Source organism: Lissotriton vulgaris, chromosome 9, assembly GCF_964263255.1.
Source record: "Lissotriton vulgaris chromosome 9, aLisVul1.2, whole genome shotgun sequence".
In the NCBI taxonomy this organism is placed as follows: domain Eukaryota; kingdom Metazoa; phylum Chordata; class Amphibia; order Caudata; family Salamandridae; genus Lissotriton; species Lissotriton vulgaris.
The window spans coordinates 920,299,996-920,322,804 of NC_141697.1; the positions used below are offsets into that span (position 1 = coordinate 920,299,996).

The 22,809-nt window shown below is 48.7% G+C and overlaps 1 protein-coding gene across 1 annotated transcript in view; it reads left to right on the top strand.

Annotated features, from left to right (window-relative positions):
• Positions 1–22,809, top strand: part of BAP1 (BRCA1 associated deubiquitinase 1) — a 270,726-nt gene that overhangs the window by 232,102 nt on the left and 15,815 nt on the right. The window contains exon 15 of the mRNA XM_086938734.1: positions 10,126–10,218. Within this exon, the coding sequence (XP_086794860.1) occupies positions 10,126–10,218 (93 nt within the window). The remainder of the gene's footprint in view (positions 1–10,125; positions 10,219–22,809) is intronic.

Sequence of the window (22,809 nt, forward strand, 5' to 3'; positions counted from 1 at the left end):
TTGCAGGCATTTGCCAGTAGGCTGCAGTAGAGTATAAAGAAACAAAGAAAAACTGACACCTTGCCTTTAATGCATTAGAGTAGGGGTACCGTGCCTTTAAGACCTGCAGGAGACCCCTTGCTCCCATGATGCACCACAGGTGGCATTTAGGTCAGTTCTTTTTTTTTTACGGCTCCTTCTGAGAGGATCCTGGAGCTTGAGCTCTTCAGTTTTTGTGACTAAATCTGATTTTGAAGAGATTTTTTCAGAAAATTCAACGTTTTCTGTTGTCTAAAGGTTTCTTCTGCTGGTTTTGTGAACTTCCATACATTTTTTCCAGTCAGAATGCCAGCCTTATTCAGGAAATGTCCTTCCTGTGACAAGAAGATGACACTGGCAGATCCACACTCGGTGTGTATTGTGTGTCTTCCATCCTCACACAATCCTGACCAGTGCCACCATTGCCAGAAGTTCTCCAGGCGGACCCTGCGCGACAGGGAACGCATAAAACTCCATGCACTGCTGGAAAAGGACAAGAGTCATCAGGGTGGTGGCCATGGAGGCCCCATACCACCATCTTCCAGTAAACAACATCAAAAGCGGCGACATTCCACCTCTCCTGGCCCCAGAAAGAGGAAGGGAACAAGAGATTCACCGTCGACGTCAAAGTCGCCGTCGTAGAGGCCCAGGTACTCTTCAGAAACACCATCTCGACGTTGAGTCTCCGCCACATGCAAGTAAGTCGGCGTCGAGGCACCACACTTCAGGCTCGAAGGCTGTGGGTGCTGAGAGACCTAAGTCTCCGTCGACGTCGAGGCTTCCGTCGACGTCGAGACACTCTTCGCCGCCCTCGATTGGGTCAGCATCGAGAGTCGCGACGGCAAACATCTCGCCACCAGTGGGCTTGCCGTCGTCGAGAGGGTCGTCGAGGTCCCACCACTCGACGTCAAGAAGATCCACGTCGACACAACGGCATGGAAAATCGCTATTGACACGACGTCGTGAAAGATCGCAGACGACTCGACGGCAGATCGACGTCAAGATCTCCAAATCGACGCCGAAGGGCGACTTCGAGGTCAGCTCATCGCCGTAGGCGATCGACGTCAAGACCACCATCGAGACCTCATTCAACGCCGATGGGGACTCAGACCTCACCGCCGTCGAGGCACTCGACGTCGAGAGAAAAGATTACAGCAATCACGGCGGAGTCCCGGCGGAGTCCCGGCGGAGTCCCGGCGGGAGTCTGTTCCAAGGTCCAGATAGTCATCTGGAGACCGGTCATCGTCTCCAGGACTGCATATTGTGGAGATCTCACCCAAGGTATCCCCCAGACCTGCAGAGGAGAGGGCCCACGGTCTGTCGCCTCGCTGTCCGCAAGGTGCCGGGTCAGGTGGCCGCAGTAGTTCAGGCTCGGATTACTCCCGCACGTATTCGCCATCCAGGACCACTCCTCGGAGAAGCACTCCAGCTGGACCCTCGAAGTCTCCCCCTAGGAGATTTGATCGCCTTCCAGACCAAGATCACCCTCTACACGTCGGTCTAGGTCCAGGGATTGTCACGGCAGTCATCACGACAGACCCCATAAGAGAAGGCGCACAAGATCACCCACATGGTCTTCCTCTACAAGATCTTCGGTCCGGGACTACTCCCCGACCTTCTCCTCAACTCCTCCATCACGGGTGTCGCCCATCGATGACATCTCGACTTTCACAGATGTTCTGGGTAGGGGTGCAAAGAAACTCAACATCACTTTGCATGCCCGGTGGTTCCCACGTCTGACATCTTTGGTACCTTACATCACCGTACAGCTCCTAGACTGCTGCTACCACTGGTTCCAGGATTTTTAGAACCGGCTATGGCCACCTTCCTCACCCCTGCGACGGTGGGTTCCGTTCCATCCAGAATTGCCAAAAAATACAAGGCTCCAGCAGAGGACCCCTTGTTTCTCAGGGCTGACCCACCAGCGGACTCTGGGACTTCATGGCTGCAGCCACAATGACAATCAGCTTTTACGTCCTCCTCTGTCCCCCCTGAGAAGAATAGTAAACAGATGGACTCATGGGATGATGTGCAATACTTCAGCGTCATCAATGAAGGTTGCGAGTGCCTCTGCTCTTCTCTGGAGATATGACTGATCTCTTTGGGACTACCTGACACGATTCATCGAGAAGCTTTCCAAAGAAGACCGGCAGGATTTCACGGAAATTCTGCAAGAAGGGGGGCTAGTAGCCAATCAGGTGATAAGTGCTGCAGCGGACGCTTCAGATCTCGCCGCTCATGGCTTCTTCCATGGAGTCTGTCCACGACGCTCAGCTTGGCTTCGCCTCACAGGCCTCAAGCCTGATGCCCAGAAAAAAAAATTCTGAACCTTCCATTTAATGGCCCGTCTTTGTTTGGGGCTCACGCTGACGACGAGATGAACAAAATGAAGGCAGAGATGGACACTGTCAAGGCTGTTGACCTGGAAAAGCGCAAAGAGTTGAAGAAACGTTTCCTTCAGGGCGACAAACGTTCTTTTCAACAGAGGGTTCAAACCCCTCAATGGTCCTCCAAGAACCAACAAAGATCCCAGTTCCAACAAAGGCGCCCTGGAAGAGGAAGAGGCAATAACAAACAGCAGTCCACCTCTAAGCAGCCTCCCAAGCCTTGAGTCGTTGCTTCCTCTGCAACCGTTCGCCACTCCGGTGGGAGGGACTGCAGCTTTTCACCTGGAAGAGTGGAAAACCATAACAAGAGACAAATGGGTGCTGAATATTGTGCAGCATGGTTACTTGCTGAAGTTCAAGTCTCCTCCTCCGCAAGTGCCCGCCCCCCCCCCAATTCAAGCGCCTTTCTCATATTCAAAGTCAGCTGATAAAGGACAAAGTATCTATCCATCTGGCAAAGGCCATAAATGAGGTCCTGCCCCTACAAAAAAATCAGGGGGTGTATTCCCGCTACTTCCTAGTCCAAAAGTGAGGAGTAGCCAACGAGTATAAACCTATCCTCGACCTGCACCTGCTGAACAGGTTTATCAGAAAGGAGAAATTTTGTATGCTAGCCCTTCATCAGATCTTTCTGCGCCTTCACCAGGGAGATTGGATGTGTGCCATCGACCTGCAGGACATCTATATTCATATACCTGTCTCAGTGAAGTTTCGCAAATTTCTCAGGTTCCAGATCTCTTCTCACCACTATCAGTATCGAGTGCTTCCGTTTGGCCTCAAATCCGCCCGCGGACAGTCTCCAAGTGCATGGCGGTGGTGGCTGCCTTCCTCCGCAGACGGAAGATATTAGTCTACCCATACCTAGACGACTGGCTCCTGAAAAGCTCTGCACCTACTCTACTTCAGAGCCATCTCACATACTGCCTCAATCTGATGCATTCCTTGGGGTTGCAAGTCAACTACAAAAAGTCGGTCCTCAACCCCACCCAACGAATACACTACCTGGGCGCCTCCCTGGACTCTGCAGAGCCAAGCGGGTGTACTTCGGAGGAGAGGTTGTCATTGATGCTTCTGAAGTGTCGCACCCTTCTTGACACCCAAAGTCCTACTGCCAGACCAGTGTCGTCACTCATGGGATCGATGGCCTCGTGCATTTACATTGTACCCAATGCACGCCTTCACATGCGACCTCTGTAGCAGGCACTCGAGGATCAATGGTCTCAGAGGTCAGGTCACTGGGAAGATCGTGTCTCTCTCCACCAACTTGCCAGAGACTCCATCAGATGGTGGATGAAACGCTCTCACCTGCTGCAAGGCGTTCAGTTTCATCAGTTGCCTCCAACGTAGACAGTGGTCACAGATGCCTCAATGCAAGGCTGGGGAGCTCATATGGACCAGCTTCAGGTACAAGGTCTCTGGTCCGAGACAGAAAGAAGCTATCATATCAACTTCTTGGAGCTACGGGCGGTCTATCTGATGCTAATGTCCCTGTACCCGTCTCTTCAGTCCAGCCACATTCAAGTTCAGACAGACAACACAACAACGATGTTCTATCTGAACAAACAAGGAGGCACCAGGTCACGAGTTCTTTCTCTGGAAGTTCAATCCATTTGGCGGTGGCTTCTGGCGAGAGGTCTCTCCATTGTTGCAGTTCACCTTCCAGGGACCCTGAATGTTCAGGCAGATGGTCTAAACAGAGACTTCGTAGAAGAGCATGACTGGGTGCTCAACGAAGATGTCGCCCAGGAGGTGTTTCGGCAATGGGGAGTGCCAGACATCGATCTGTTCACAGACGTGGCAAACGTGAAATACCCCGTCTTCGCGTCCAGATTCCCCCAGCAGGGATCACGGGGGAATGCACTTTTGATCAGCTGGTCGCAGACATTGCTGTACGCTTTTCCTCCACTCCCTCTGATCCGGGTGATGATGTAGAAGTTCTACAGGACCAACACCAGAATGATCCTGTTAGCGCCGGAGTGGCCACGCCAGTAGTGGTACCCGGATCTCCTCGAATTGTCAGAGGTTCCTCACCGGAGGCTACCATACCGGCCGGACTTACTGACCAAGGACGAGAGAAGGGTGTTTCATCCCAATCTTCCCTCCCTTCGATTGACTGCATGGCTCCTGAGGTCATCCAGTATGGCCACCTAGACCTTTCGGCTGACTGTATGAACATACTTAGAGAAGCGAAGAGACCCTCCACCAGAAAGTCTTATGCTTTCAAGTGGAAGAGGTTTTACATTTGGTGTAAGGACAATGCTCTCAATCCAATTCAAGGTCAGGAGCAGGTAATTCTCCCATACTTATTACACTTGGCAAGGTCAAGCCTGAAGTACCCCTCCATCAGGGTTCACTTAGCTGCTATCACAGCGTACAGGAAGTCTCCTTCCCAGACCTCAATCTTCCTTATGCCTGTGGTCAAAGATTTCCTAGAGGGGCTTAAAAAGGTGTTTCCACCAGTGAGGTCCCCTTCTCCTCCCTGGGAGCTTAACATTGTACTTACCAAATTGATGGGTGCTCCTATCGAGCCTATTCATAAGGCGTCTTTGCAGCACTTGACCTGGAAAGCTGCCTTCTTGGTAGCCATCACCTCAGCCCGCAGGGTGAGTGAAATTCAGGCCCTGTGCTGCAAGGAGCCTTACACGGGTTTTCATTCCAATAGAGTGGTGCTACAAACTCATCCAGGCTTCCTGCCCAAGGTGGTCTCGGATTTCCACATCAATCAGACCATCACACTGCCTACTTTCTTCCCTCAACTAACCACTCCCCCGGAGACATCTTTAGACTCCCTAGATCTCCTGAGGGTTTTGAGATTTTACCTGGCTAAGACTCTTCCACTTAGAAAGTCCGACCGGCTCTTTGTCAATTATGGTTCAACTAATACCGGTCTGACAGCTTCAAAAAGGTCCATCTCTAGATGGATCGTCTCATGTATAGCTTTGTCATATCAGCTAGCTAACAAGGCTCTGCAGGGCAGACCACATGCACATTCCACCAGAGGGAAAGCTTCTACCACAGCCCTCCTTCGCAACATTCCAATATCTGAGATTTGCAAGGTGGCTACATGGTGCTCAGTACATACCTTCACCCGCCATTACTGCCTAGATCCAGATGCCCAGGCCGATGCCCAGGTGGGGCAGGCCTCTTTGAGAAATTTGGTGCAATTTGAATGTGATGCTTATTCATGTTGTATATATTTGTTGCTCGTCCGCGAGACTTTGGGTATGGGCTTGTTACTCTATTCATAGATTATCACTATTGATGAGTATCCCCCGGATGAGCAGGATTAGTTACTTACCTGTAATCCTAGTTCTCATCCAGGGGTATACTCATCAAAGTCATAAGCGACCCACCCACCTCCCCGGACGAGCATTACTGGAAAGTTATGTATGATGATTGCGGATCTACTCAGGTTCTTATGCACCTCCAAAAAGAACTGACCTAACTGCCACCTGTGGTGCATGTTGGGAGCAAGGGGTCTTCTGAAGGTCTTAAAGGCACGGTACCCCTACTCTAATGCCTTAAAGGCAAGGTGTCAGTTTTTCTTTGTTTATTTATACTCTACTGCAGCCTACTGGCAAATGCTTGCAATTAAAGGTCTTCTCAATGGCAATAAAGCATTTTTGTATGACAAATGTTTACTGCTCTCTTTCTTCCTTAGGGGTTGGGAGAGTATAGGTGCTACAATGCAAACCTATGTAATTTCAGCATTTTGGCCATTGTGGAAATGTTTTAGGCTACATGTGTGTGTATATATATATATATATATATATATATATATATATATATATATATATATATATATATATATCACTTATGCACTAGTATTACAGGTAACTAATCCTTATTCCTCCCACTCAGTTTTAGCTACCCGCTCTTCTAGTGGGCGTGCTAGTGGTGGCCTTTACGACTCTAATTGAATTAGAATATAACTGTAAATTCCAGGTGATAAATTCTAAATGTAAAACTATCTTGGGCACCCTTTCAATATTTCCTAACAAACATAGACTGCTCCTTATCAATTTCTATAATGCAGTTTCCCTGAAAGATGGAATGGAAGCTATGACTAGTCTTAAATGTTTTATGGCTGACTTTTTTCTACCAGAGACCCCCTTTACTCCTGAGTTAATAAAAAGGAATCCGATTTTGAAGGGCCTTTTGTAACCCAGGCACATTTTAAACACACATGCCAAGTGGAAGCAGCAAACAGTCTGATTTCAGAGTTTAATCTGGTGAACTTGTTGGTGACCAAAGATGACCCTGTGTAGGCTTACATGCCCACCTTTAAGGTGGGAGGGCACTGTAGTTTAATTGACTATATCGTTGTCTCTGGTTGTCTGCTCCCCACACTTTTAGACTTTGAGGTTTTACAACATCATTTGAGCGATCATATCCCATTAACAGCTTCATTCTATTGGGATAATTAGGCAGTGAGCTCTAAACCTACTTACCAGGCGCCTACCACACTAGCTGATCAGGGCTGAAGGATAAAGTGGGCTAATATCGTCCCATCGACATTTGTTCAAAACTTGGTTGGCTCTTGTCATGATGATTTTCAAACTTGGCTGTCAGATGCTGAGCCACCACAGAGGATCCTGGCGTCATTTACTAATATCTGCAGGTTTATTAAGTCAGCACTCCTTAAATCTGTTGCTTCGCCGGCCACCTGTGTAATTAGATGGTTTGGTAGACAATGCTCTAGAGCCCATTAGGACCAATGGATTCTCTTGCATGCCAAGCCCCGCTGTCGAGAAAAAGTCAAGGGCTAGGGCGGCCTTTATGAAAGCCTGTAAAGATTGTAAAGCCTAAATCAAAGACGAGACCTGGGACAAGTTGATGATGGCTAGTCAACAGCGCAACAGCTCTGCCTTCTGGAGTGTCATCAACTTGCCCATTTTTCTTGAAGATCATCTCACCATGCAGGCATGTACCATTCCATCTCAGGCCTGGCTAGATCATTTTAAGGCCTGAGCCTGCAGAAGGTATCTGGACAGACTGTAATTTAACCTTCAGCCTGACAGAGGTCAGAGTTGCTATTTCTCAGCTGCCCATAAATATGGCACAAGGGCCCAATCAGGTTCCTGGTGATCTATACAAGGATTGAATAGATTTGTGGCCCCATTACTGACACTGCACTTATACTCTGCTGTATCTAACCATCTTCCCTCAACATGGTCCCAGTCGATATTAGTCCCGGTTTTTAAAAAGGGTAACCTATCAGACCCGGCCTGTTTTAGGCCGATTTCCTCATAGACTTCGAGCTGAAAATTATTGGTAGGATCCTATTAAATCGCATCAGCGTCTGGGCCGAGGAGCAAGGAATACTGCCTGACCTCCAATACAGGTTTCCTCCTGGACGGGGAACAATAGAACATACCTTGAATATCTATCTTTTAACCTGCAAGTATGCCGACGCCCGGAAGGGGGCCATCCATCTGGCCTTCATGGACCTTAGCTCGGCCTTTGATAGGGGCAATCGCTCTAAGCTCTGGTAAGTGATGGAACAGATGGATGTTGATATAGTTTTAATTAACTTCCTGCGTGATTTGCACAATGGCCTGTCCACCAGCGTTAGGTTTGGTCGGGCCCCAATGGGGAATGTACTGAGCACTGTACAATGAATTGGAAAATGGCTGCCCCCACTACATAAGAGAAATGGCATATGCTGCATCCATCATATGGCTTGAAGTGGAGAGCATACACCTACTTAGGGAGGAACGTGTTGGCGTACCCAAAATATTAATTGCTCAATCATGAGATATCATGTTAGAATCCTTGAAGTCCTACAAGAATAATTATGCCCCCCCCCCCCCCCTCCCCGAGATGCTCCGGAAATCCCAGTTGTAATAGAATTTGTTTATTGCAGTTTGAGTTGTTGTATGGGCCTTGATCTATACAGCTCTCTATAGTTATTTCTAAAAGTTTGACAAACTATATGGAAAGCCACAGTAGATCAGAGTAGTGAAGGGGTTGAACCACGCAAATACCTTTCTAAAGGATCTTAGTTTTTTTCCTTGACTTGTGGATAGGTGGGAGGGTACATGCGAGTTGACATAGAAATGAGGCTGTATAACTGAAAATGCAAACCGGTTTATTTACTGCTCCCCATAACTTTGAATGCTTTGGGCACTTGTTATTAATCCTGTTGCCAAAGTAACTCATTTTGCGCAAATAAAACCTTTTTTTTTTTTTTTTTTTAAATAGAGAGTGTTGAACCTGTCCTCGTGGCGTGGTTCCCCCCCGACACTCAGCCCCCGACAGTTATCCCTGTGCAGCAGAAACCCTTGGTTGTCCCGTCCCCTGTCCGCCCCGTTCCCTACAGGACCCTACCAAACGGACGACCATCCCCGCCATCTATCCCCCCGGTACCGGGCGCCCAGAACCCGCAATCACCCCTGAGGGCCCCCGGTAGCCATCACCCTTCCCGAGATCCCTGACTCCCTAGCCCCCTGCATGACCCCGGCCCCAGCGAAACTTAGGCTTCAAACGCGCCATGCCCGGCTGGGGGGTTGAAGGTTTCCTCTGAGGGAGATAGGGCCAAAGGGTTTCGATAACACCTCCGGCCTCCCCTGGGAGACTGGTTTCCCTCACACCTCTGGCCTCCCCCTGGGGACTGGTTTCGATCACACCTCTGGCCTCCCCGAGAGCTGGCTCCAGGCCCTGATAGGCGTCTGGAAATCCCTGGACGCATCCTCAAAGGACCAAAGAGCCAGCCGGCAGAAACCCCGACGATCAGCCCCAAGGCATCAGATCCCCGCCTGCGAGGGTCCGGACTTCAAAGGGGAACCTGACTATAACAAGGCCCGCCCTAGAACTAGCAGGCAGTGGAACCCTGGAAAAGAGAGCCCTGCGGACCTGGTCGAGGCTCAGCCATTTTTAGAAAGAAGATCGATACTGGAACTTTGTAACTTGTGCGAGCCCTGCTGACGACGTCGCGGCTCATCCTTGCGGAAAAGGACATTCGTGGAACATCTTGAGCCCTGCTGACGTGGTCGCGGCTCCCCAAGAACTCACCGACACTCCATTCACTCCGGATCGAGCCCTGCTGACTTTGTCTCGGCTCGAGGAGTACTCTGGTCCGGCTGGACCATCGACGCTACCTGTACGACCTGGCTCGAGAAGAAGTGAGTGGAGCAGCATTACGGACCCCATCTACCGTATCCCCCAGCTCGAGGATTGAGAGCTGTGCGCAGGGTACGCTTCGTACTTGTCCCGGTACTGTGACTGTCCCGCATCCCTATTCCTCACAACCGAGACTCTTTACGATCCCTAGATCGTCTTGTAAATACGTACTCGTTTTTCCTCATATGTACTGTTGATAAAGACCCTTGTATACTGAGCTCTACGGTGTGGTGTCCGTTTATAAGTGTGGTGGAAGCTCAGTGCGTACGATCCTAGATACGAAGCCTTCCCCTGCGAGGGCCTCCCACCAGTGCTCGGCAGCGTTCCTAGGAGAGGTGGGTCACAGGTGGTCGGGAGAGCATATCCTGTCCACCTGGGATCGCCCCTTCTAACAGAGAGCAAACAGATATAGTTCACAGTTGGAAGAGGGAAGTAGGTGAAATGAGCGACAACAAAGTCTCCACTAAGAAGCAGATGTTTTGATGTTGTGGGATAAGGAAAATAACAATGAAAAAGTGCTGTGAAGATGGGAGGGAAAGCAGAAAAGAACTGTTAATACATAATAAACAATACACAAAATGCATTTTTTTTCCTATAGGAACTGTTGGCATTACTGAAATGTGTGGAAGCTGAAATAGCAAACTACGAGGCATGTCTAAAGGAGGAGGTGGAGAAGAGGAAGAAATTTAAGGTGGGTTTTGTCTTAGGTGACTGTTTCTAGGCCAAAGCCTACCGAACCGCACAGCTATTTGGTTTGCTAATGACTTCTTGTAGGCATTCTGAAAGCTTTGTTGGGAATGTATTTCGCCTATTGCTTACTATTGGCTTTGTGGTTTGTAACTCACGGTTGCTTGCCTTCTATTTGCTAGGCTTTATTTATTTCCTGAGTACAACCCTCCTGTGGACCATTGCCTGTTTACTGTACCCTTCTGTGTACTCACTTTCTTAAACAAGCCTTTAAATCTTCTTCCTATTTTGTCGCATTTGCTGTGCATTCAAAGACAGGGCAAATGTCAGACTCTGTCTTCCAAGAGAGCTTGGTGTTTACTTTTCTTTCTCCGACTTGAAAGTGAGAGAATTTGTCTGTTAATCCTTCTGGGTGCCCATGCGAGAGAAGAGTCTGTAGGATGTTATTTTTTCTAGCACATGACAAAATGAACTGTGCGGATATTTCAGACTATATCAGAATTAGATGAGTACAAATGAAGCACATTTTTTGTAATTATGAAGTGTGGTGGAAACCAATATTTGAGAACAGTCAAAACACATTAGTACTCTAGGTGATGACATTTAATAGTTTTCGTGCAGTACAACTGTATGTCTGTGCAAATGTAATGGCCATTTCAATTGAAAATGTGTTGTCTGTAATGACATTGCACTACCACACCACACCATACATACTATACACTATGCCCCTCCACTTTACACCACTCCACACAATGCCACTCATTCTATGACACTCTGCCACGCCCCTTTACGAAATGCCACGCCAGTCTACGAGATGCCACTCTGCAAAATGCCACTCCATGACCCTCCACTGTAAGCCACACTATGACACAACCGTGTTACTCCACTCTACGTCCTTCTCCTCCACACCACTTACCCTACTCCAGTCTACCCACCCCACTCCAACCATCCCCAGTCCACTCCAATCTACTTCACTCCACCCCATTCTAACCCATTCCAGTCAACTACAATCTACCCCACTCCAATCTGCACTCCACTCTATCTTTACTCCACCCAATCTACAATACCCCAATTTACCACAGTTTACCCCACTCTCCCACTTATCTACTGCATTCCACTCTACACCAGTCTACTCAATTCCAATCTACTGCACTCGGATCTAGTCTGTCCCAAACTACCACCCTCCACTCTGTCCCAATCTACCCCACTCTGCCCCAATCTACCCCACTCCGCCCCAATCTACCCCACTCCACCCCAATCTACAACCATCTACATCAATCGAATCTACCCCACCCCATTATACCCCACTCCAATCTACCACCCTACTCCAATCTACCTCACTCCAATTTGCCCCACTCCAATCTACCCTACTGTGCTCCACTCCAATATACCCCACCCCATTGTACACCATCTCACTCTAGTCTACCCCACGTCACTCTAGTCTACGCCATCTCACTCCTGTCTACCCCCAATCTACCCCTCCCAACTCCACTCTACCCCATTCCAGTCTACACCAATCCACCCCACCCGCTATGCCCAACTCCATTCTACCCCACTCCAATCTACCCCACTACACTCCAGTCTACCCCAATTTACTCCACTCACTGCACTCCACTCCACCCCTCCCCCTCTATCTCACACCTCTCCCCACTCTACCTCGCACCACTCAACCCCACCTCACTCCAGTCTACCCCACTTCACTCCTGTCTACCACCTTCAACTCCACTCTACCCCACTCAGTATACCCCACTGCCCCCCAATCTACCCCGATCTACATGTCTACCCCACCGTGCCCTACTCCAGTCTACCCCACTCCACTCTGATCTAATCTACCACCTTCACTCCACTACAGTCTACACCTCTCCACACCACTACAATCTACCCTACTACACTCAAGTCTGACCCCGGCCATCGACCCCACTCCACTTTAATCTACTCCACCCCACTGCAATCTACTTTACCCCAGCCCAATCTACCCCACTCATATCTACTCCATTCCATTCTACCTCACTCCAACCTACCCCACTCCAATCTACACAATTCCACTCCAATCTACCCCACTACACTCCACTACAATGTAATCGACTCAAGTCTCACTCTAACCCAGTCTACCTCACCCAACTCAAATCTACCTGTGTTCCAATCGACCCCACTGCAATCTACCCGACTCCACTCCACCCAACTCCACTCAGATCTACCACACTCACTCAATCCACCCCACTTCCTTCCAATCTCCACTACCATCTCTCCCACTCAATCCCACCACACTCCAATCTACCCAACTCCGGTCGAATCTACTCCACTCCAATCTACCCCAATATAAACCACTTCAATGTACCACAGTCTATCCCACTTCACTAGTCTACCCCACTACTCTCTAATCTACCCTAATCTAAACCACCCCAGTCTACCCCACTCCACCCCAATCTATCCCAACCCTATCCAACCCAATCCTATCTACCCCTCCTGTAGGAAAGTGAGTTTCTGTTGCCATACATCCCCACTTTTTGCCTGGCTTTTGATGCATCTTTGACTGCATCCCTGCTAACCAGGTTCCCAGCAACTTCAGATCCCTCTGTAAGTTCCTAGTAAATGCTACCACTGGTACCTAGGGCATTGGGACTGAAGAGGGTCCCATTCACCAAGGCCATGCAAACTGCCACTGCAGCCTGCATGCTTTGGTGCAGACAAAAATGACAAAGTCAACATGTCGACCTGTATTCACATACAGGGGTTTGCCCAAATGATCCCACAATACCTGGGCAAGGCACAATCTAGACGGGAGGAAATAGTATCTTACAGGAATTTAATTATTATAAATGTCATTACCACTGTGAAAAATAAAATTAGTCACTGGTGATGTATTTGCTTCCACAAAGCATTATTTATTTGAATTTTCTAACGAGCATGGTAATCTTCTCTCAGCGTAGTGTGCATAGTGAAACACTCTTGACAAACATTCATACATATATCAATCACACGAAATGAAAGAGAAAAAGAACAAGAAAAAAAATACTGTGCTGTACAAGTTCTGCATTTTCAATTTGTGTAGCAACTAGAAACTTTCTTCCAGTTCTTCGTACATATGATGGCTGTGCTTCTTAATTATTACATAGTCCATAGAGGAAGTAGTCTATAATGGGAACATATACGGAGGACAAAGTAGCCCTCTGTTTCCTAGTGTGTGTCCACGAGTTATAATTTGAAAGGTTTATAGATTGAAAAAAGGAGACTCCTCCAACCTGTATTGTCGACAAAAGGCAAATTTGTCCCCCATGTGTGTTTCCATTGTAGGCTACCTCCTGTTTTGACGTTGCAATAATTAAGAATCACAGCCATAGCCTGTTAAAACAACTGGAGGACTGAAGAAAGTTTCTAGTTGCCCCACAAATTGTTAATTTAGAATTTGTACAGCACAGAACTTTTTCTTATTCTTTCTTCTTGTGTGATATATGTATACCTGTTTGTCAGGAGTGGTTTACTATGCATACTTCAGGTACCTACACCCGGAGTGAAGATTACCATGCTTGTTAAAAATCAGAATAAATAATCCTTCCTATAATCAAATACATGCCCAGTGACGCATTGAATACATTTTCATGGTGAAAATTACATTTGTAATAATTAATTTCCATAAGATACCATTTCCTCTCGTCTAGAGTGTGTGCCATTTGAAAGCAGACCTACCTACGGTATGGTTAAGTTACCCCTCTAGCAGGCCTTACAAGCCCGAAAGGAGGGTGCACTATACCTCAGTTGTGGGCATATCTGCAGGAGCAGATATGCCTCTACCATATTTTTTTTTTATTGTTTTGTTAAATCTTTTTGTTGAACCTCCTTCCACACCGATTCATCCAATTGTTAATGCTATATTGTGAAGTATATTTACATCTGTGCAACTCATTTATGCACATATACATTTGTATAATAGCCTCAACCGGAGGACTATATATTAACAATCCCCACCCCACCCTCTTCCCCCACACACACACACACACACATTACAGTGCGGTCTCCCCCCGGCTTTTCTCCAATGTCCTCTGGAGTGGCTCATTCTTCGAACTGAACCCCACGTACTGCTCATTACCTGTATTACCCGTCCTCCCGTGATCCTGAGGGTGATGCATTGAGGATTGCCTCTGTTATACCTCGCCCATACTAGCCCTGACTTAGTTGTGTCTCGTCGTCGTGTATTCTCCCCTCCTTCCCTGTGTTCATCACTCTCTCCTTCATCCCTCGTCATGATCCCCATGAACGCTACCTATTCGATTACGTTCTCCTCCAGCTTTTCATCTCTACGTGTCCTTTTCATATATATTTCCTCCGCTCGTGCCCATTCTAATACATCCTTCAGCCATAGATCTATGGAAGGCTTCCTATTACTCAACTATCGAAAGGCCACCCTCCTTTTTGTCAGCACAAACGTTAACTGCAGAAATTTCCAGTCTGTTTCCGTCCCTGGGTTTCTTAACCATTCTTAACAGACATATCCTCGGAACTGCCTCCCGAGTTAGTCCAGTCACCTCTGTCATTTGTTCCGTCACCTCCTGCCAATACTGTAGAACTACCTGGCATTCCCATGCCATATGGAAGAACGAGGCCCCATCCACCTCACATGTGGTGCAAACTGCACCCCTTCCCACATACATATTCTGCTAAGTTTGATCAGTGTTATATATGTTCGGTGCAGGTAATTAAAGTGCGTCCGGCTAATAGAAGTAGGTGCCCCCTGAAAATTCAAATACGAGGCAGACGAGCAGGGGAATCCGAAACAATTCAATACAAAACAAACGTCTGCCCCACTGATTTTGGAAATGGGCTCAACTCGAGTCCCCAATAAAATATCATCAGTAGTAAGCTCACTAAGACCAGAACAGAATCATGCCAATCATGACACTACATTCATGGAAAGATCATTCAAAATGTATTTCATTTTTTTATATAAATTTCTCAAAGTATAAATACATATTTTTTCAATTCTTTCAAGTAGTAACAAACATGATAATATAAGCTTTAAATACAGTTAAAGGACAATCAATCTACCTCCCACACATCCTTTCAAACAATCAGGTCAGACTCACACTTAATCACACATTCATCATACAAACAATATATAGCACACACTTCAGTTGCCTGTTCTTAATGCTGTATCGGGTCCTGCTTAGTCTCCCAACAGGATAGAGGTTAGATGGTACAATTGCAGGACCAACTTGAGGCGCCAACGCGCGTTTCGGTGCTCGGCCAGATCTAGGGCCACACCTTCATCAGGGCAACCAATGGAAGGGAGGGGAGCAACAGCAAGATCTTGCGGCTTGTAATTCGTCCTGTATAATGAAGGACACAGAGTTATCTTCAACTCATCTACAGGCAATCATTCGAAGAAAGAACTACCGCCCAAGAATAGGATTCAGAGCCCTGAATCACACCGTGGCGTGACGTCGGTAACAAATAGCAGGCAGAGTGGAAATTCGTCTGTCCCCGATGAGCCTCTAAGCATCCGTGTCAATTTCCCCAAGATGGACTTTCCGACTCTTCCTTTCCTCTGGACTGGTTCCAAAAGTAGGCTAAGTGTTCAGATTCTGAAAGAAACGTCAGGGAGAGTACAGTTTGAGTGATTCAGTTCAGGCAGAGAATGGCGTTTTTCAGGAAGCTGTCACACTGGTTTATAGGCTAAGTCGGTCTCGGGCAGCAAAAAGCAAAAGCGTCTGCTGGCCAATAGCCGGAAGCTTAAAGTGCGTCAACCTGAAGCGTGTATTGCTGGACACCGTCCGAACCAGCTCACATGCCGCGCTCCATTCAGTGTCTTTGAAAGGGCCTCCTAAATACTCCTCCCATGCCCTTCTGGCCGGCTTTTCCCTCACTCCTCTGTCTCCCCTACCATATTTGTCTATTCTTAATATTGTAAGTGCCAGGGAAGCCATAGAGAGTTCATGGGCTGGAAACCTGACAGCTCAAGTTCCCCAGAACCATGGTGGCTTCACTGAACCCAGGAGTGTTTGTTACTGTATGAAAGTGCCCTCTTTTTGCATGGTTGCCACCACTTTTTGCCAAACTGTTGATGAACTTTGAGTGTGCCCTGGTTTCCTGCCAATCAGGTACCCAGGGCCTATGTTTTTTTCCCTGAAAACTGCATTGAGGCAAAAACTAAATGGACTCTTTGGCCACATGTTAGTCATTTGGTAACATAGGTACCAAAGGCATTGTGGAAAGGGAAGGCATCTAAGGGCTTTAACACTTATTGTGCCACCCTTAGAGGCCCTGTACCTTTACACATACACTGCCCTTGCAGGCTGCGTGTTTTGGTGCAGAACAAAGTGAAGAGTCGACATGGCATACATCCCAGTGTGCCATTCCTACAACTCACTGCCCTGGCATAGGTCGGCCACCCCTCTAGCTGGATGCACTATACCGGTGGTGAGGGTACAGGTGCATGAGCCCTGTACCCCTACATGGTCTAAGCCCTTTCTTGGACATAGTAAGTGAAGTGCTGCAATTACGAGTATATGGTGCTGGGAGTTTGTCATTACGAACTCCACAGCATCATAATGGCTTTACTGAAAACTGGGATGTTTGGTATCCAAGTTCTCAACACATTAAATGCAAACTGATGTTAGTATGGGGTTTATTGAAAAATGCACTCTCAGAGCATCTTAGAGATGCCCCCTGAAAAACGACCTAACTCTAATGTCCTGGCTGAGTGACTGCTCGCCAGCTGCCACCACTAGACCTGTTTCTGGACCCCTGGGTCAAAGCCTGCTGCTCTCGAGGTCTGAAACAATGCATATGCTTGGACCATGTGCCAAGCCTCCTCCCTCAGGATGAGCATGGTCCATGAGGTAATGCTTCAAAGTCTTGCCGCCTTTGTGAGCAACCCCAGCCCTTTGTTGCTTCCAGCAACTGTCTCCCACCGGTTCTGACTCCCACTTTGGATGGGATAGTAGGCGGGAAAACCAAGTGAGGAAGGGAGGTGTGCCCACCTTTGCCAACCCCACCCCTCAGGTGGGGTAGGCGAGGTGAAACACAACTCTCAGTCCCGCTATCTTGCAACTGGGGGGACCCAGCCAACCAGAGCGAGGCATATGCCCGCGTCCCACTGAAGGGTGGTATAATAGGGGTGAAACCACCCCAAGGAAGGGGGCCATTGGTCCCAACCTTTACTGACCTGTAACACCCCTAAATCTAGTATTTAGGGGCAACCCTAAACCTTGGCTCCTCAGACAAGAACCAACCAGAAGAAGAGTAGGAGGACCGAAGAAGCTGTACTGAACTAAGAAGAGGATGACGCCCACTGACTTGGCCCTGGCTCTACTGGCCTGTCTGCAACTCAAACCTGCTCCAGCGAAATCCCAGCGTGTCCTGAAGCCAGTGGCCCTGAAGGACCTGCCCTGCCTTTCCAAACACAAGACTTTCTCTCGTGAGGACCGGATTTCCTCACCCTCTGACTCTGGCTCTGGCCAAAATTGCGAGTCTGCACAACTCTGCACCTGATGCCCACGGCCCGAGTTAAAGTGGCCCAACACCACAAGGATGTCTCCCGATGATCTTGACCAGAGATGTGGTGATCTCTGACCTGCCACGAATCTCCAATTGATGCCTGCAGCCCTTTTCCGGAGGATCCCCGCGACCGGAGCTGGTAAAAAAACCTGACACCTAAAGACACTCCTGCACCCGACGTCCCACAGCCTTGGGTGGCCCAAGGACGGCGTCCCAGCATCCCCAGGCATCCCAACGTACCTCTCCAACCGGTGGTCACCTCCAGAAGATATTCGTTCCCAAGCCTGCAGCCTTTGCAACCGGATTGTCCCCATTGAAATCAACAGGGCACCAGATGCCAAAACAGTACCCTGCACCCAGCCGCCTCTGCGGGTGTACTTTGGGTGCTAACTCTGATCCCCCTTTGCCCTGAGCCTAACACCAGGAACTTTGCTCCCACAACTTTGTGGCCTGCTCGTGAGCAGCCACCAACCGGAGACCCCTTATCCCCCATTGGATACCATTGGGCCTCAGTACTCTGCACCCGGCCACCCTAGTGCCGCTGAGAGTTTTTCTCAAGAGTGCATCTTTGACCCTAGGGGAACCCTGGTTCTAATCCCAGAATACCAACTCCCACAAATCAGTACTTCGCTGCAAACTGTTAACTTAATTTCTAGGGATGGGCGTAGTTTGCGAGGTAGCGCTACGCAAAGTGCACTTCGCGAGCTACGCGTAGCACTACGCGAACTGCGTAGTACCCTGTTCACACTGTGCAAGACGCAGTTTTTAATGATTGCACAGTGCGTACAAGCATCTGGCACTGTGCAATAAGTTCGGGCTGGACTGTTCCCATGAGGCACAGGGTCAAGGCTGATTTGCATATGGCCATGTCTGAACTGAGGTGGTGTGGAGTGCAAAAAAACGATGGATTTAGGCCCAGATCTCTGTACTGGGGTGAATGTATGACATTGTTCTGCATTCTGTCCATCAACTGTTGGTTTTGCATTTGTCACCCCGAGTGGGAAGGGTATGCTCAGACGTGAGTCCCGTGCTCTCCACACCACTGGAGTCAAGCGATCCTGGCTGAAGACGGCTGATATCCAGAAACAGTTCCTAGGATGCTTGATTCCGGTCCAGGGAAGACATGGCTTGGCAGTTCGGGCTGGACTGTTCCCATGAGGCACAGGGTCAAGGCTGATTTGCATATGGCCATATCTGAACTGGGGTGGTGTGGAGTGCAAAAAAACGATGGATTTAGGCCCAGATCGCTGTACTGGGGTGAATGTATGACATTGTTCTGCATTCTGTCCATCAACTGTTGGTTTTGCACTGTGCAATCATTGACATCGGCATCTTGCACAGTGCAAGCTGTAGTTTTCTGCCGCTAGAGTAGATTTTTACTCGAGCTGCAGCTTTCTCAACGCGGACTTGTAGTTTCTCATCTTCAGCAGTCGCGAGCATACGCGACCACTCGCAATGAGAAACCCGACCTCCCCGCGCTGAGAATCTCGCCGGGAGGTTTATTTTCCACGCTCGCAATCGGCAACTTGATGTTGCTTATCGCGAACAAGGAAAAAGTCTCGCCGGGATGTCATTTAGCTTGCTCGCGGTCACCAACTTGACGTTGAGGACCGCGAGCAAACAAAAAATGACCGCCGCACTACGCTACACGTGTTTGCACTGTGCTATGTGCAGTTTTCGTAGTGCGAAGTAATGCGAGCGTAGCGCTTTGCCCAGGGTTATTAATTTCCTCCCATAGGATTGCATTGACTGTTTTTCTTGAAAATTGTTTTAAGTGTTGAGTTGGTTTGTATTGAACATTAAAAAACTGCATAAGTGCTAAAAGTGAATTACTTACCTTTTGGCTAGGAGATGTCTCATTGTGATATCTAGGCATATCACGCTGATTGGCAAAAGTAATCTAAAAAGTAATTTACATATTAATCTGTAAAGTACTAAAAAGTAATTTTGAACTGTTGACTTGCCTGTAATTCAGCCAACTGCATTTGAACCTGCATTCAACTGTAAATCACTGCATACGATTTTGTAAAGTAGTATTTCACTTACCTGCCCCAGGGTTGGCTTGGTTCTAGAAATAAAATAACTAAATAATATTTTTGGTACAAACAAAATTGGTCTGAGTTCAGTCTTTGAGTGTGTACAACAAATGCTTAAAACTACCCTCTGATAAAGCCTTACTGCTCGCCCATGTTACCACAACTAGAGAGTAAATATAAGAAAGTTGCCTCCAGTTTTTGCTGAGCTGCTGATGTGCTTTGACTGAGTATGCCCTGGGTTCCTGCCAAACAGGTACCCAGGGCCCATGTTCTTTCCCTAAACTGCATTGCAAACAAAATCCAATTGGCACTCTTTGGTCACATGTCAGTCCCTTGTAAATTATACCACAGGTACCAAGGGCACTGTGGCCAGGGAAGGCCTCTAAGGGCTGCAGCACTTATTGTGCAACCTTAGAGGCTTTGTACCTTTACACACACCCACTGCCTGTGCAGGCTGTGTGTTTTGCTGCAGAAAAAAAGTGAAGAGACGACACAAACCACCTCCCTGTGTGCCATGCCTACAACCCACTCCCCTGGCATAGGTCATCCACCCCTCTAGCTGGGTGCACTATACCAGTGGTGAGGGTACAGTTGCATGAGCCCCGTACCTCTACAGTGTCTAAGACAATTCTTAGACATTGTAAGTGCAGTAATGCCATTAAGAGTATGTGGTACTGGGAGTTTATCATTACAAACTCCACAGCACCATAATGACTTTACTGAAAACTGAGAAGTTTGGTATCAAACTTCTCAGCACATTAAACCCACACTGATGTCAGTGTGGAATTTAATGAAAAATGCACACAGAGGGCATTTTAGAGATGCCCCCTGTAGAAACGACCTAACACTAGTGTCCAGGCTGAGTGGCTGCTCACCAGCTGCCACCACCAGACAGGTTTCTGGACCCTTGTGTCGAGAGCCTGCTGCTCTCTGGGTCTGAAACAATGCACATCCTGTGACGAGGTGCCTAGCCTCCTCCCCCAGGATGGGCAGGGTCCACGAAGGGGAAGCGTCAAAGGCTTGCTGCCTTTGTGAGCTTCCCCAGGCCCTTTGCTACTTCCAGCAACTGCCCCCCACCAGTTCTGACCCCCACTTTGGGAGGGAGAATAGGCAGGAAAACTAAGTGAGGAAGGGAGGTATGCCCACCTATGCCAACCCCACCCCTCAGTTGGGGGGGGGGGGGGGGGGGGGGGGCTGTAGGGTGAAGCACACTCTCAGTACCCGCCATCTTGCAGGTGCGGGGAATCCAGTGAACCAGAGTGAGGCATATACCCCCCACTGGAGGGTGGCATAATATGGGATGTACCCACCCCAAGGAAGGGGACCATTGGTCCCAATTCTGAGAAAGTGCCCTCTTTCTACATGGCTACCCCCACCTGTTGCTGAATTGCTGATGTACTTTGACTGAGTGTGCCCTGGGCCCCTGCTAATCAGGTACCCAGGGCCTACGTTCTTTCCCTAAAACTGCATTGAAGCCTGAACCCAAATGGCATCTCTGGCCACAGGTCAGCCCCATGTAAATGGTACCACAGGTACCCAGGGCACTGTTACCAGAGAAGGCCTCTAAGGGCTGCAGCACTTATTGTGCCACCCTTAGAGCCCTGTACACTGAGACACACATACTGCAGGCTGCGTGTCTTGATGCAGAGCAAAGTGAAGAGTCGACATTGCATACATCTCTGTGTGCCATGCCTACAAACCACTGCATAGTCACCCCTCTTGCTGGGTGCACTGTACCAGTGGTGAGGGTACAGGTGCATGAGCCCGGTACGCCTACAGTGTCAAAGTCCATTTTTAGATATTGTAAGTGCAGTGCTGTCATTAAGAGTATATGGCGCTGGGAGTTTGTCGTTATGAACTCCACAGCAGCATAATGGCTGAAAACTGGGAAGTTTGGTATAAACATCTCAGCACATTAAACCTACACTGAGGCCGATGTGGCCTTTAATGAAAAATGCACACAGAGGGCATCTTAGAGATGCCCCCTGAAAACTAACCTACCAATAGTGTCCAGGATGAGTGACTGTTTTCAGCTGCCACCTTCAGATAAGTTTCTGGACCCCTGGGTCGAGAGCCTGCTGCTCTCTCGGGCCTGAAACAATGCACATCCTGAGGCGAGGAGCCAAGCCTCCTCCCCCAGGATGGGCAGGGTTCCTGAAGGGGAAGCTTTGTGAGCTTCCCCAGGCCAATTGCAGCTTTCATCAACTGGTCTCCACTGGTTCTGACCCCAATTTTGGGCGGGAGAACCAGCAGAACAAACAAGTGAGGATGAGAGCCAACTAGGGACATGCACATGCCCCCCTCCCACTGGATGGTGGAATAATAAGGGGTGTACCCACCCCAGGGAAGGGACCCATTGGTCCCTGCCTTTTACCTACCTGTAACGCCCCTAAATCTAGTATTTAGGGAAACCCCTGAACCTTGCTTTCTCAGATCCAGACAAGAAACCAGAAGAAGGACCGAACAGCCGTGCAGCAGCTAACAAGAGGTAGACGCCCACTGACTTGGCCCCAGCCCCACCGGCCTGTCTCCCCCTCGAACCTGTTCCTGCAAAATCCCAGTGTGTCCTGCAGCCAGCAACCTCAAAAACCCCGGAGGGCCTGCCTGCCTTCACTTCCAAAGACTGCTTCTCCCGTGAACACCGGATTTGTTCAACTGCAACCTCTGGCAGCAGCCGTCGCCAAAACAGCACTCTGCACCCAGCCGCCCTTGTGTATGTACTTTAGGTGGTAACCCGGATCCCCTTTTGCCCTGAGTCTAACACCAGGAGCTTTTCTCCCACAACCCTGTGGCCTCCTCATGAGCAGCCACCAACCGGAGGCCCCCTATGCCCCATTGGATAACATTGGACCTCAGCACTTTGCACCTGGCCGCCCTAGTGCCGCTGAGGATGTTTCGAGAGTGTATCCTTGATCCTGGGGGAACCCTTGTTCTAACCGCAGAAACTCAACCCCAAAGACCGAGTACTTACCTGTTAACCGATAACTTCATGTTCGAGGCATATGAGCTGCAGATTACACACTGTGCATAGATCGCCACCTAGTGTTGGGCCCAGTTGTTTGCAG